Source organism: Lissotriton helveticus, chromosome 9 (genome assembly GCF_964261635.1).
Source record: "Lissotriton helveticus chromosome 9, aLisHel1.1, whole genome shotgun sequence".
NCBI lineage: Eukaryota > Metazoa > Chordata > Amphibia > Caudata > Salamandridae > Lissotriton > Lissotriton helveticus.
In genome coordinates, this window is record NC_136070.1 from 571,299,583 (window position 1) to 571,314,116 (window position 14,534).

Sequence of the window (14,534 nt, forward strand, 5' to 3'; positions counted from 1 at the left end):
TAGTTACAAATGAGTAGGGTGTTATGCAGGATTAAGAGGCACTGGCAGGGTTATTTGCATGTGCCAGTACTGAGATGGAGGTTTGCTGAAGTGGTTGGGTGATGGATGTTTTCTAGACCTGCAAAACCTTCCTTTGAGATACAGCGTGTTCCTTACTTTGCGTTCCAGCTCAATCAGACGGCCGCCTACAGCTTCAGTCCCAGGATCGACCCTGCAAAGGCCACTATAGGATTCCTTCTCGAGCATCTTCTCTTCTCCAAATGGTCCAGATGACTCTTTATTGACACTTTCTTCATCCACAGGATGGTTAATATTGGTATCAACAGCTGACTTCTCATTTCCAGACTGGTTGATGTGAATCTGGCCCACCACCTCCTTCTCTGAAGCCAAGCTGGCAAGGTCCTTTTCAACGCCCTTCTCCTCCCCAGCACATTGGTAATGAAGATCTTTGGTAACTTGCTCCTTCCCAGGCTTGGTGTATTTCTGTGTCTCTTGCAAAAAACTCCAGGCATGCTGAGCACGTTTGACCTGTCAAGAAGAAAAGATCATCATGGTGTAAAAGGCAGACAGTGGGGCATTTTACAATAAAGCACATTTAGAAGAAATCATTTGGAGGGGTCGTTGAGAACAGGTAAGGAGAGCTAGCATCCAGGGATGTGATTGAAACACTGGTTGCACTGGATGCTGTAGTATAAGTTCTTGACATAGTTTTGACTACGGAATTGTATGAGTGCTGATTGTGTGGGATAGGTGAACCACTAAGTTAGTAGAATAATGTGGAAGCACTGTTTTTGGCAAGTGAGGTATTAATGCTTTTTGTGGGGGGCACTGTAAATGACCTTGGAATGGGAGATGATGTAGGGTGGTGTTGAAGTGTTGGCTGTGAACGATAGTGTAAGAGTACAGACTGGAAGATTATGTATGACAGTTGGTTGTGTACAATGGTGCAGAAAGGCTGATTGTGGGAGGTGGTGAGTTCTATCTCAGTAAGAAAGGGTTGAAGTACAGGTTACATAGAATAGTGTTGGAGCATAGGATGTAGAAGATGGTATAAGTGCACTGGTTTTAGGGGATGGTGTATATGTGCTGGCTGTGGAATTTGGTGTTGAATGGTTGGTTGTATTCATTGGTGTAAGAATGCTGGCATGAAAGAATGGCACAGAATCACTAGTTGTGCAGGATGGTATAGGATTGCTGCGTGCGAAGATAATATAAAAGGGCTTGCTAAAGGCAAACACGTAGAAGTTCTCTGCGGGATGGTGTAGCATCTCCATACACAGTGAATTCAACTTGCTAGCCACACTACGTTAACTATAACTCACGTCTTTTCCATGCACTGCTTATAACCTTTTAAATTGTATCCGTTATACCATATAAAATAATGTTATTGAGAATAACAGTCATGCTATTGCAAATCAAATCTTTTGTGAAAACACAGTGTATGGTAGAGTGGCGAGTTATAGTTAATGTAGTGTGGCTATGCTGTTGAATACACTTTGCACAGAGGTATGTAAGGTATAATAGTTTGAAGGTATCTCATAAATCATAAATTAAAGGTAGAAGTATAAGTTTAGACATTTAATTAAGTGTGTACTTTAACCTTTGTATGTAGGTAAAGAACAAAGTTTTATAAATTTAAGAATGGTGCGTAAATTTAAGGTATAACTATAACTGAAGAATTTCTAATGTTTGTGTATTTTAAGTTTGTCGTAGAGTGGGGTGGCGTACAGTGGAGCAGCATAGAGTGGGGTGGCGTAGAGTGGAGTGTTCTAGAGTTGACTAGCGTAGAGTGTAGTGAAGTACAGTGTAGTGGTGTACAGTGGAGTAGCGTACAGTGGAGTGGGGTAGACTGGTGTGGCGTACACTGGAGTGGAATACTGTGGAAAAGTGTACACTGGAGTGGGATACCATACAGTAGAGTAGCACAGAGTGAGGTACTGTATAGTGGTGTACAGTGGAATAGGGCTGACTGGAGTGGCGTACAGTATAGTGCCATACAGTGGAATACTGTACAGTGGAGTGTTGCAGAGTGGGGTGGGGTAGAGTGGAGTAGGGTAGACTGTAGTTAAAATAGCATACTGTAAAGTGGTGTAGAGTGGAGTGTCATACAGTGGAATAACGCAGAGTTTAGTGGCGTAGAGTGGCGTGTCATACCATGGAGTAGTGTGAAGTGGAGTGGTGTAGAGTGGAATAACATTGAGTGTTACTGGAGTACAGGGTAGTGACAGAGTGGAGTGGTATATAGTGGAATAGCGTATAGTACAGTGGCATAGAATAAAGCTTCATACAGTGAAATAGGGTAGAGTGTACTAGGTAGAGGGTACTAGGTTGAAATATATATATTCATGAGCCAACTGTAAAACAAATTAAGATCCTTCTCACCCAGCATGTCTGTACCTGTTTGGGGAATGTGTGTGGAGCAGGATTGTAGTGGGTATATATATACTTTTAGTAGGATCTAAGAGTCCACTCGCGTCCCCAGGTGTCTACATTTTTTAAAATTAAATATCTCTGAACCTACTAAATGGATTTACACCAAATGACAAGAAGCAAGCTTACTGGGACAACATCTAGCTTTCTGCTAAATTTGGTGTAATTCTGTTCAGTGGTTTGGGCTGTAGTTATGTTAAAAAAAGGCCCCATAAACATAACACGGGAAAAAAGCATTTTGTGACCTCCCTTTTTTTCTCGGCTACGGCTTGATGGATCACCTAGAAACTTTCAACACAGCAGCTGAACCGTGAAGGGGACGTTTTTGGAAACATTACATGAAGATTCATCAAGCGGCGCCAAAGTTATTGGCAAAATAAAAAATTATCTTCCTGTGGAAACTTTGGTCCTAACTATGACTACCTACTGGCTAGGAGGTAAACATCGTTTACAACGATGCCATTTCAACGCAAGTCGTTACTACGACTTGTGCTGGATGGCGCTGTTGGGCAAGGAATGTTGTAATTTTATATTCCAACACCTTCCCTACTGTTACGTGGACTGGAGTTGGAATATAAAATTATAATATTCCAAAATCCGCGCCCTCCAACGCAAGTTGTTGTAACGACTTGCGTTGTAATGCCCGCGTTGTCAAGTACAGCGATCTTTTAGATCGCGTTGTACTGACATACATCCGGCTAGGAGGCAGAGAACTCTGGGTAGTTCTCAAGTTTAGGTGGAGAGCAGCTCCTGTGTAGAACACCCTAAAACACCAGCGACACTCACAATTTGCTCACCTCAAATGTCTCTTTTTCTATCTACGAGTTTAACACAGGATCAGCACCGAGCAATCCAGGCTGAGCTGTAAAATGACAAAAGCCTTTTACCACTCCAGGCACAGTATTTTGTCATTTTACAGCTCGGCGTGGATGGCAAGGGACAGAACGCGGCTGTAGCCACAGAAGTCGTCTTTGGTGTAAGGCTTGGACACCAGAACTTTTTTAATTAGCTACTGTGCCTGTTAAGGCTGAAGTTGTGAGGCAACTGCTGATTTTGCTGCTGCCCTTTCTTGTTAGTGACAAAACCCTGCCTTGCATTACTATTTTGGGAAACCTCCCATGGGCTTTGCTGTCGATGTCCTTTTTAATTTTTTTCAGAATGGGATCGACTTGTAGTCCAAAGAGGTGTTAACCACTGAAGAGCAAGCTGATGAAATGCTGTGGTGCCTCTTGCTGGAAGCTAAATACTCTGGAACCAGGCATGGTGGTAACGAAGGATGTTAGTGTTAGTGTGGTGACGCAGTATTGACAGCTTTTTGGGAACACCCAGGGGCAGCTCCTCGGCTATGGAGGTGGAGTGTCACCACAACAAATAAAACAATACCAAAACATGTTTATTATTGTTTTATTTTTCTTCCACTCAATGAGGCAGGAGGGCAGGGCTGTTGCGGGGCAAGGTTCGAGGGAGAGTGGATAGTACTGTGATTCAGTGCGCATGGCGATTTGGACGGCTGTCTCAGGCTCGCCAAAGCGTCATGCGCAGTGAAGCTTTCTCCAACCCCGGCTGAATTGCTGGGTTGGAAACAGAAGTCACAGTCTCCCAGTCTCCCTGGGAGTGCAAATCAAGGACACTAAGGCCAATCCTGAAACTGTTCTCATGCATGAGAGCAGTGTTAGGCCTGGCAGCAGGGGAGGCTTGGGAAGCTGCAGGAGGAAGAAAGAGAAGTGCAGCACTTCGGAGGGTGCGATGCGGCAGGTAAGTTCTTTTTGTCTTGACATTTTGTTTTATTGTTTTCTTAGTCCGTCATCCCCGCCCCTCCACTCCGATGGCACACCTGCTGCTACTGGACACAACTGATGTTTACGTTAGAAATGATCTTGTTCCATTGGTAAATGTTGTTCCCCCACTTTTTGTAAGTTACAGGAAGGTGCCTGACAAGCACCTCTAACGCTTTCCACTGGTGTCTATCACACCCGGAGATGGAGTTGGTGAGTTGCCACGGCATGCAGCCCTCACCACTCACTACTCTCTTAACCACAGCATTAATTTTCTTGCTCTGCCTATCTGGTGGAGTATTATCCCCATGCCCTGCATGAATGCCCTTTTGCTTGCTTTGTGGACAGCAAGAGAATCAGGTGGAACATTTCTGAGAATATGTATGGGTATTTACAGAGATTTTATTTTTCTCCAATCATGGTGTGATCACCTATACTTTCATTGGATCCTTGATGTTCTTTGTGGAGAACTTGAGTATGCCCTCCGGCATAGACAACAATTGTACATACCACTCTTTTTTAGAAAGGATCATTCTCCTCTTCAACCACATGAAGCTTAACTTTATGGTGATCTGTCGCTTGTCGCATGACTGTATGATATACTGCTGTGTCATCGCGTTGTGATGGTAAAACAGGATTTGACTCCAAAGGTAGGTCATCTGGAGGGTCTACATTATGATCATTGCAGGGGTTTTCACCATCATACTTGAGAATGTGGTCCTCATATGGATCTGGGAGGTTTACAGAGGGTTCCTAGTCTGAGTCTAGTTGAACAGACTGGGCGGTGATGGGAGAGTGAAGGTAATGGTGTGTGGGTTTCCCAGGCTTCTTCTTTGGTATAAAATAAGCTCTGCACTTCTCTTAGATTGCTTCTTCAGAGTTGAGGTAGACTTTTTTTGTGTTTGCCTGTTTTAGGGGGCCATGCAAGGCTCAGGCCTAAGACTGAGACTTTGGTGTATGTCAGGCTGGTCACTGCTATGGTAAAAGTTGTGAAGTCCCATCAAGGGAGGGAACAGTTAAAGCCTGGTGTCAAATGTTTTTCATTTGCTAATAACTGTGGTATCCTTTGACCAATTCATCTTAAATCTGGCAGACATATAATGCATTTAGTAATTCGTAGGTATGTATGGTAGGTTTTGGGACGATCCCTTAAAAGCAGGCAAAGATAAAGGGAAGGGGGGGTCAAAATGTACTTCTTGGCCAATAACGGTAGTCCCTTTTAATGCTTGATATTGGGTAGGCTGATAACATGTTAAGACTAATGAAGGTATCTCAAATTTCATGCAGATCCAGCATTGGGGTCGAGGGATCAAAGTTAGAGGGGCAAGCCACTGATTTTGAGTTTTTGCTTCATGCAAACTTATAAAGGGCGTTACAGTCTAGGAGTGGGAAGTCAAAATGTTAATTTGCTAATAACGATGGTGCTGTTTAATGAATGAGTCTGACATTTTACAGGTTGTTAGCCACTTAAGCCCAGCACAGGGTTTTCAGTTTTCAATGAGATCTGATAAGGGAAGCAAGGTTAAAGAGGGAGCACAGGGGAGGGGGAGGAGGGGATAATCTTTGAAAATGGCACCAAAATAAATTCAGTGCAATTTTGTAGATCAGCATATTTGGCTTACTTCTGATATGTTTAGTTTCAAGTAGATACTAGTCAAGGGGAACACGGTTAACGTTGGGCAAAAAACTTTGATTTGCTAATAATTTTGCCACCCTTTGACAAATTTGCACAAATTTCATCAGGGATTTACATGTCAAGTTTTCTACTAGTATATCAAGTTGAGCCCATTTAGGGATTCCAGGTGTCATGCAGATCTAACAAGGTGGGACAGGGGCTGAAGTCAAAGGGGAACTGGACTAAAAAAAAAATTGGCTTACTAATAACTCTGGCACCATTTGAAGACAGATTTGCACAACAATTGAGATACTAAAATTGGATTTAACTTGCCCACTACATATGCAGGTGGCTGCTGGCTACATGGGACACTACGTGCAACAGTGATTCACCTCAAGGTGGGGTTGAGCAAGGCCTGGTCATGGTCAACCCCCACTATACACAGTTGAAGGTCAGGCAGAACAAAGGTTGGCTGCTGCATGATACAGAGGCTCTATCGTTCATGATCACAACTTCAAAGAACCTACCACATTTATCAAGTCACCAGTGAAGCACTTCTTCCCTTCCATTTACAAAATATTGTTATTAGGAAGGTTTGGTTAGCTTCGGTCATAAAATTGTCTTTAAAATTATCTGAAATTCACTTAAAGATACAGTTAAAGTGAAGTTATTTTATGAAATAAAACTGAAAGCCCCTGAAACTCTCCCGCTATGGCTAACTCTATAGACCATAGGGCAAACACTTGCTATGCAAACCATAACTCACACACCAAAATCAATCACTATGATTTCACACTATCCATAATTGGTAACAAGTCAAAATATCGAATTCAAAATATCGAATTACCAAAATATTGAAGTCAAAATATAGAATGGACAAAATATCAAATGGACAGAATATAGTGGTGAAAAATATCGAATTGAAGGTAAGTAATATAATATCGATTCAGTAATTTTTACCCCTACGCTATCCAACATTTTCCCTACTGGTGCACTCTCTGGAGTGGGAATAGTAATTTTGACCCCTACGCTATCCAACGCTTTCCCTACTGTTGCACTCACTGGAGTGGGAATAGTAATTTTTACCCCTACGCTATCCAACGTTTTCCCTACTGTTGCACTCACTGGAGTGGTAATGAATTAATTATTTAATAATTTTAAAGTTTTTTAAGTATTTTTAAGTATGTTTTAGTTAATTATATTTATTATTTCATTAATTTTAAATTACTTTTAAGACATTTAAAAAAAATTGATATTTTGACGAACTACATTTTTTAAAACAATATTTTTGATTCGATATTTTTGTACTTATCTGTTTGTAGATAGGAATTCGATATTTTTGCATTCTATATTTTGGCATCGATATTTTGGTAAGCCTATATTTTTGTATTCGATATTATGTCAGTGATCCTTTTTAATTATTAAAAAGAGGTTCTCACACTACAGCTTTAAATGTCCATGCTATATTATATCCACAGTGGTCTCATTCATAATTTTAATGGTAAGTTAATAGTCATTAGTGAGATCATTTATGTCACATTTGAGGTCATTTGGTGTAATGGTGTGTAAGTTATGGTTTGCAATTCATCTTGCACTGTGCAGGATTAAAGAGCCCTAGTTTGGGTGATAGTGTTGGAGACATGACAGTGGCAAGAGAACTTGAGATTACTGGTGGGAGTTAAGCACTGGCTATGCTGGGAGGTAGATGGCTGGAGGTGATGTAGTGGAGTGCTGCTTGTGGTTAGGGGTCCTAATAGCACAAGTTGAGGATAATGCTGCACAAGTATTGGTTTTGGTGGAAGGTCACAAGAACACAGACTGTATCTCCCTCACCCGCTGCAACTCCTCAGACAGTTGCTGGTTGACACTGAGAAGCTCTCCCAGTTGCTCACGCTGCACACTGAGCTGGTCCTCCTTCATCTGCAGCATTGCTTTGAAAGAGACCTCCAGCCGCTTCTCCAGGCTCTGATACTGACTTCTGTAAAACAAGAGACATTAGTAAATGCATAGTGCAGCACACTTTGCTACAGAAGTGTTTTTGCACAACTGAACTATACACAGGAACCACGTCACTGAAAACTCTGGGAGTATAGACATTGACTCACCAAAATGGCTGGGGCACACACACTTTGGCCCTGATACAATTAAGGGCTGACTCTTTGTCACACTTTTTGCCTCCTATTTGTTGTTAAGGGACTGCGGAAATTGCAAGAATTGGAAACAATATCTATCCACAGCTAGTGCTGAGGGTTTGTTTGGGTTGCACCTGGCCTGGGGCCTGCCTATATGCTATTAACTCTGTCTGTGGAGGATTGATGTTGGGTGACTGAGGTTAGCACAACAGTTTTAGAGTTGTTGTTCTGTCATGTAATCAGGTCTTACGGGTTGATAAGAAGGTGACATAATAAAAGAGGCATAGTCTGCTTGAAAGAAGTTGTAGGAGTGAAGATGCAAGGGAGAGTTTAAACTTGGAGCCGAGGAGTAGGATAACAAGACCCACTGTCTTGCCTGAAGTCTGGAATAAGAATCTTTCTTCAGAAAAACATATATGAAAGCACTTGATGAAAGCACCATCAATGATTAGAGAGCATACCGGGCTTATGGTGTCATTCCTGACCCGCTCCTAACCCGAGCTACAAATAGGTGTTAGATTTTTGAGTTAATCCTGGTGGGCTCTATGGTTCTTATATGTGACCTATGACAGGCATGTGACTGACAGTATGTAAGAAGAATAATGCATGAATGTGGAGTACTTGCTCGTGAAGAACTTCTGTTTGCCTAAATACCCAGTCAGGGCAGATGCTAGGTAGAATCATAATGTAGCTGCCTTTGGGGAAAGGTTTCTTGCTTAGTCTGGTGAGATGCAGTTCCTCATCGATGACATTCTGACTATGAATCCTATACTTTGTTGCAGATAACTGTTTGTCACATACTAAGAAGGTTGAACAAACCTAAAGAGGACTACATAGGGACCCATGCCTCAATGAATGGCTAGATTGGTACAGGAGTTAAGCGTCAAACGGTCTGGATAGGGGAAACATCTTCAGACTCACTGTAACTCAGGGGAGAACCTTAGGACATTTATGGAACGTGGAAACACCCACAGAAAGTTCAGCCCAGGGTTGAGTGAAACCCATACTCACTAAGGGAAATAGAGAATCAAGAGAAAAACAATGCAAATTACAATAAGGACAGGAAGGTAGTTTAGCCCATATTGCTTGAGAAGACACCCGAGAGGAAGAAAGCCCTCATGGAACCCATAAAGACGGGGAAGGGAGAGGCTCTTTCAGTGCCCCATGGTCAAAATAAACTGTTCAGGCTCAAAGAGTCTTTCATTGATCACGTAAAAAAGTATGGTGGAAACGACACGTAAAGGGGGTCAGATGATACTCCTAGTAATTTCTGTATATGTTTATAAAAGCATATACAGAATTGTTTTATTCTTGGTTGACCAGGAGTGTGTGATGAAGAGAGGATGATGTTACTCATCCTTGGATTTTGTATTATGAAAAGTGAAGGCACTTGCATTAAATGAGCATAACTTACGAGGGCTGGGGCAGAACTTTACAGTGTTGGTGCTGGGTCAACAGTGACATGCAGAAAGTGAACACAGCAGAAAGAGCCCTGTTTGCTTTCTGCTCCTGCTACCCAGTGCTTAATTTGAGCTGGTAGTGCCAGTGGGGCCCACTGGCACTCATTTTTGGGGACCATCAGTTATTTTTCTGAATCAGACATTTTTTGAGAGAAAGAGAGGGAAAAGCAGTTTAAAGACGGAGGAAGAGAAAGATGGAAAAACTTTACAAAACAAGAAATTTGGAATCTGAGTGAGATATAGGGGCACGGAAAGTCTGGTAGTGGATTAAAGAGGCATGAGGTGAATTGAAGACTACACAGCCTTGGTATTCGGTGGGCTAACACTTAAAAGTGTGGGTGCATGCTTCTAAGCAGAGATTTGCAACAGCTCTCATTCTTTTACAAACTAAGCACTCCTGCTACCTCCATTATGGCCTCTGTGAGTCTACAAGGGCACTGCCAGGGGTCCAAGAAATCAAGCCAAGGATGGAAGTTGCTACCAATATCTACCCCTGACATCTATGCCTGGGACCAAGCGACCTGTGACACCCTCAAGGATGCTATCTCACCTGCTGTTTGAGCTCTGCTGCTCCTTACATAGAGAGGGGCGTTCCAGCTGTCCTCTCAGTTTGGTCAGGTCTGTCTCGAGCTCTTGGACTTTCACCTTCTCCGTCATCAAGTCCTGAAACAAAAGATATGGCAAAATAATGAATAGTAAAAGCTCTTGCACTGTGCCCAAACGTTTGCTGGCATCTCTGCACTTTTCCTTACGCAGGTCCTGCACAGTCTCTGTAGAACTGCACTTTAGCCTGTGCTGTGTAAAGGACTGCGGGACTGTGAGGATAAATCTGAAGTCCTGGGGTAGTCAAGATAATCTGGATTTTCCCTCTAGGCCAGTGGTACTTAACCATTTGACTTTTGTGGATACCTACTTAAATATTACTGGATTCCAAGGACCCCCATTGAGTCATTGCTGAAAGCCAGGGACCGCCTACCTAAGCAATTTGATGATTTGAATAGCAAAACTAGTAACAAAAATAGAGATACAAACATTCATCTAATGAATACAAAAACGATTAAACATTTTATTTAGTTCACAAACACATATTTAAAAAAATGGAATTTTAATTTTAATGGGAAGGTTGGAGCTTTTTAAATTGAATTGAGGCAACTCATTGTCCATACTATATTCTATTTGATGCAGTAGTGGACGCCCTGAGTAGATGTCGTGGATCTCCAGATGTCCCCTGACTACAGATTAAGAATCTTTGCTCTAGGCAAATGCCCTCTGCGGATTCCCTAAAGAGTTTCAAAGCACATTAAAGTGAAAAGAAGAAGAACAAAATCATGGAAAGGAGAAAAGGGAGGGTCCCATGTTAATCTAGGGAAGGTACTAATATAGGATGGAATCGTTTTGGGCCCTTTTTCTTCTACGTTCTGGATCTCTCATAGAATCACATGCTTAAATTATGACTACCAGGCAGTGCCAAGTGAGTGGAAGATGGCAAGGAGGGAACTTAAGCTCAACTTCACATGAGCAATATTATCTAGGAATAACTAATATTGAAACATATGTATTGTGTGCAGCCGCGCTACATTTCCTTTCTAGTTTTATGCCAGCAGGGTTGTTCGGCTAGGCAGCAGGAAGAAGTCTCTTGACATGTGAGGCCAAACATTCAGCATTCTGTCTGTGACTCTTAGGCTTCCAGAGCCTGTTGCTATGCACAATAAGAGCAGGCCTAGAGGTTCTTGTGGCACAGCGTTTCCCAGATAATAGCCAGATAAAAATGCCACAGAAAGTGTCATATTAATGCCTCATAATGTATATAACCTGCCCATAGTTTCACAGTCCTTGCTTACAAGGTACTTTAGCACTAGGCTACTAGGGCTCTATTTACCTGTAGCCCGGCCAAAGGTGCAATAATGATTGCACCTTTTAAGATCTGATACCCAAGGATTTGGAATTTAAAAGGTGCAATAATTATTGCCTATTACAAGCAGTGCGCTTCAAAATGAGGCATAACATGCAGAATTTGGTATTTTTGTGCACCAAAATTCCCATGTAAATGTATTTGCCGAGCATGTATCCCCAGTACATTTCAGCAGGCTTCACCTGTGAATTCCACCTGAGGTAAACCAAACGGATAAGGTAATAACCAGGAAACTAACTGCACGTAGATCAGAAAAAACACGCCCCACTCTTTATGAGGAGGACCTATGAAAAGTAATTACTGGAAGATATATATTGAAAGTGTGGTTATGTCCTCCTGATTAACTCAAGAGAGAAAAAAGTGTGAATGAATTACCAATAAACACTGTCGCAATTCTAAGGCTACTTAGCCAACTTCATGGAATGGCTATAAAATGCAAAACTATGCTGGAAACCAGTCTTACTGGAGACGCATTCTTAGAAACTATGATAACCAAGATGATTTGAGTAAGAGGCTACTTAAGCTTAACCTGACATGAGGTTTATACCCTGGGAGTGACTAATACTGAATCATTGGCCTAGGTGTGGTCACGCTAGAACTGCATTTTAAGTTCTTCATAAGAAACAAGTCGTGCCACGAACGCCTGCAAATTCTGTGTTCAATCTAGAAATGAGGCTCTCCTTAACTGAAAAGTTCCAGCAGCACCACTTGTCCTAATGCTGTCTCAGATCTTGCATTGTTATATATACTTTAGTGTTATGTGCAGGCTGATAAGATTTCCATGCTGCAGCCTTGTAGATATCTGTAAACAGGACTCCTGTAAAAAAACTCCACAGCCATCTTTCTGGTAGAGTGTACTCCAACTGCACCACAAAGAGTTTCAACAACTTTGGCTCAACAGGGGTCACAGAGGCTCCAAACTGGAGAGCAATCAATTCTTTCGATAAGGATTAGCCTTTCTTGGGATTCCTTGTCTTCGCTTAACATAAGTCCTTTGAACTGTCCATGTAAACCTTGTGACATCTCTTAATGTCCAAACGGCATAAATATTATTAGTGTAGTGATGGTTGTATGTGGAAAGAAGTTGGGTGCAAGACCGGCTGCATCAAGTTAAAGTCTGCAGTTATCTTGAGTATAAATGGTAGGTTTATCTGCAAAACAATTATGTCCTCATAAGATCCGATATAAGGTACACGATAAAGTTTGTTTATGACTGACCCTTTTCACAAATATCACTACTAACAAGAAGGCTGTTTTCAAAAGTAGGTATTTTAGGTCAACTCTGTGAAATGACGCCAATGGAAACCTCCTTACAGTTGCTAACCCTGATTTGACATTCTATGGCACTCCACGCTCTCAACCCAGGCCCCAACAACAACTGCAAGCTAGCATCACCAGCCGACACCCACGGACCCTTCAGCTATCACCGCTGCCGGCACACCTGCAGCACCGCCAAGACCAATGACCCAGTGCAACCCGCCCGCAATAACACAACCGAACCGAAGACCCTGCAATGCATCCTCCTCAACGTCCGATCCCTCTACAAACACGCCACAGATATCTGGGACCTCCTCGACAGCACCACCCTGGACGTAGCATTCTCTTCCGAAACCTGGACCAACACCACCTCAGGACCGGACATAGCTATCGCCATTCCCCAAGGATACAAGATCTCCAGGAAGGATCGCCCCAGGCACCCGGGAGGAGGAATCGCCATTGTCCACTAATCCACCCTCCGCCTGAGCACACTCCCCGACGAGCCCACAGACCTGATGGAACACCTTCACTTCAAGATACTGGCCAGCTCTACCTCCATCCTCCGAGGAACCCTCACCTACCGACCCCCTGGACCACGCGGACTTTTCGCCAACTCCATCACGGACATCATCTCCCCGCATGCCATTGGGTCCACCAACTACACCCTACTGGGAGACCTCGACTTCCACCTCGACAACCAACTGGAACCCAGCACCACATCCCCCTTGGACAACCTCCACAACATTGGACTATGCCAGATCGTGACCGAACCCACGCACTCAGCAGGACACAACCTCAAACCCCTCTTCACAACAGGAAACTCCATCACCTTCAGTTGCACCACCGAACTCCCATGGACTGACCATTGATGCGTCCACTTCACCTTCAGAACACCCACCATCCACAGACACCAGCAACTGCTCCCATGAAGAAAGTGGACCAGAATCACCACCGACCAGCTAACCTCATCACTCAGCAACTCCACCCCAACCATCACGAAAAATGACGACCCCAACACCGCAGCCTGAACCCTGTACAGATGGATCTCCAACAGCGCAAACTCCATAGTCCCGCTCAAGAAAAACAACAACACCCACACCAAGAAAGCTAGATGGCTCGCCACCCAACTTCGAGAGTCTAAAAGGCCTGGAGGAACACCAAATCCAGAGAACCCCACAACAACTTCAGAGCCGCCACCAACGCCCACCACCAACTCATCAGAAAAACGAGGAAAAAAGCGATTGAAGACAGAATCTCCACTCATGCACACAACAGCAAAGAACTCTTCTACATCATCAAGGAGTTTGCCCAACCCACCAGCGAGTCCACCGACATCCCTCACTCACAAGACCTTTGCAATAAACTCACCATCTTTTTCCACTACAAAATTAAGAGCATCTACGACAACTTCGACGAAGACAACCAACAGACTGAACCCTAACCAACCACCCTCGACACCCTGAATCCAGCGATCGACAACTGGACAGCCCTCACCACCGAAGACATACTGAAGACGATAAAGTCAATCCACTCCGGGGGCCCCACAGACCCCTGCCCCCACCACACATTCATAATTTCAAAAAGGGGGTGGTGATGGACAGAGTATCTGAGTTAATCAGAACACTCCTACCCAGTCAACAGATCAGGGCTTGATCCATCACCGTTTTTTAGCTCACTGCACGATCCCAGTTCAGAACCTGGCTATATGCAAATTAGTCTGTCCCTGGCCCAGTGCATCATGGGAACAGGGCAGACCAAACTACCAAGCCAATTCTTCACTGGAAAGGAAACAAGCTTCCGGGGACCGGTTTCTGGCATTACAGCCGTCTTCGGCCCGGCTTGCTTGAATCCTGATGGTGCAATGAGCAAGGGACTCATGTCTGAGCATACCCTTCCACACTCATGGTGGCCAAAATAATTTCAAAAAGGGGGTGGTGATGGACAGAGTATCTG

The 14,534-nt window shown here is 43.4% G+C and overlaps 1 protein-coding gene across 1 annotated transcript in view; it reads right to left on the reverse strand.

Annotated features, from left to right (window-relative positions):
* The window catches only part of LOC144781589 (protein Daple-like), a 316,346-nt gene that overhangs the window by 99,532 nt on the left and 202,280 nt on the right, over positions 1–14,534 (reverse strand). Inside the window, exons 16-18 of the mRNA XM_078660504.1 lie at positions 9,963–10,075; positions 7,654–7,798; positions 157–528 (exon numbers count right to left, since the gene is read on the reverse strand). Coding sequence (XP_078516630.1) covers positions 157–528; positions 7,654–7,798; positions 9,963–10,075 — 630 coding nt within the window. The remainder of the gene's footprint in view (positions 1–156; positions 529–7,653; positions 7,799–9,962; positions 10,076–14,534) is intronic.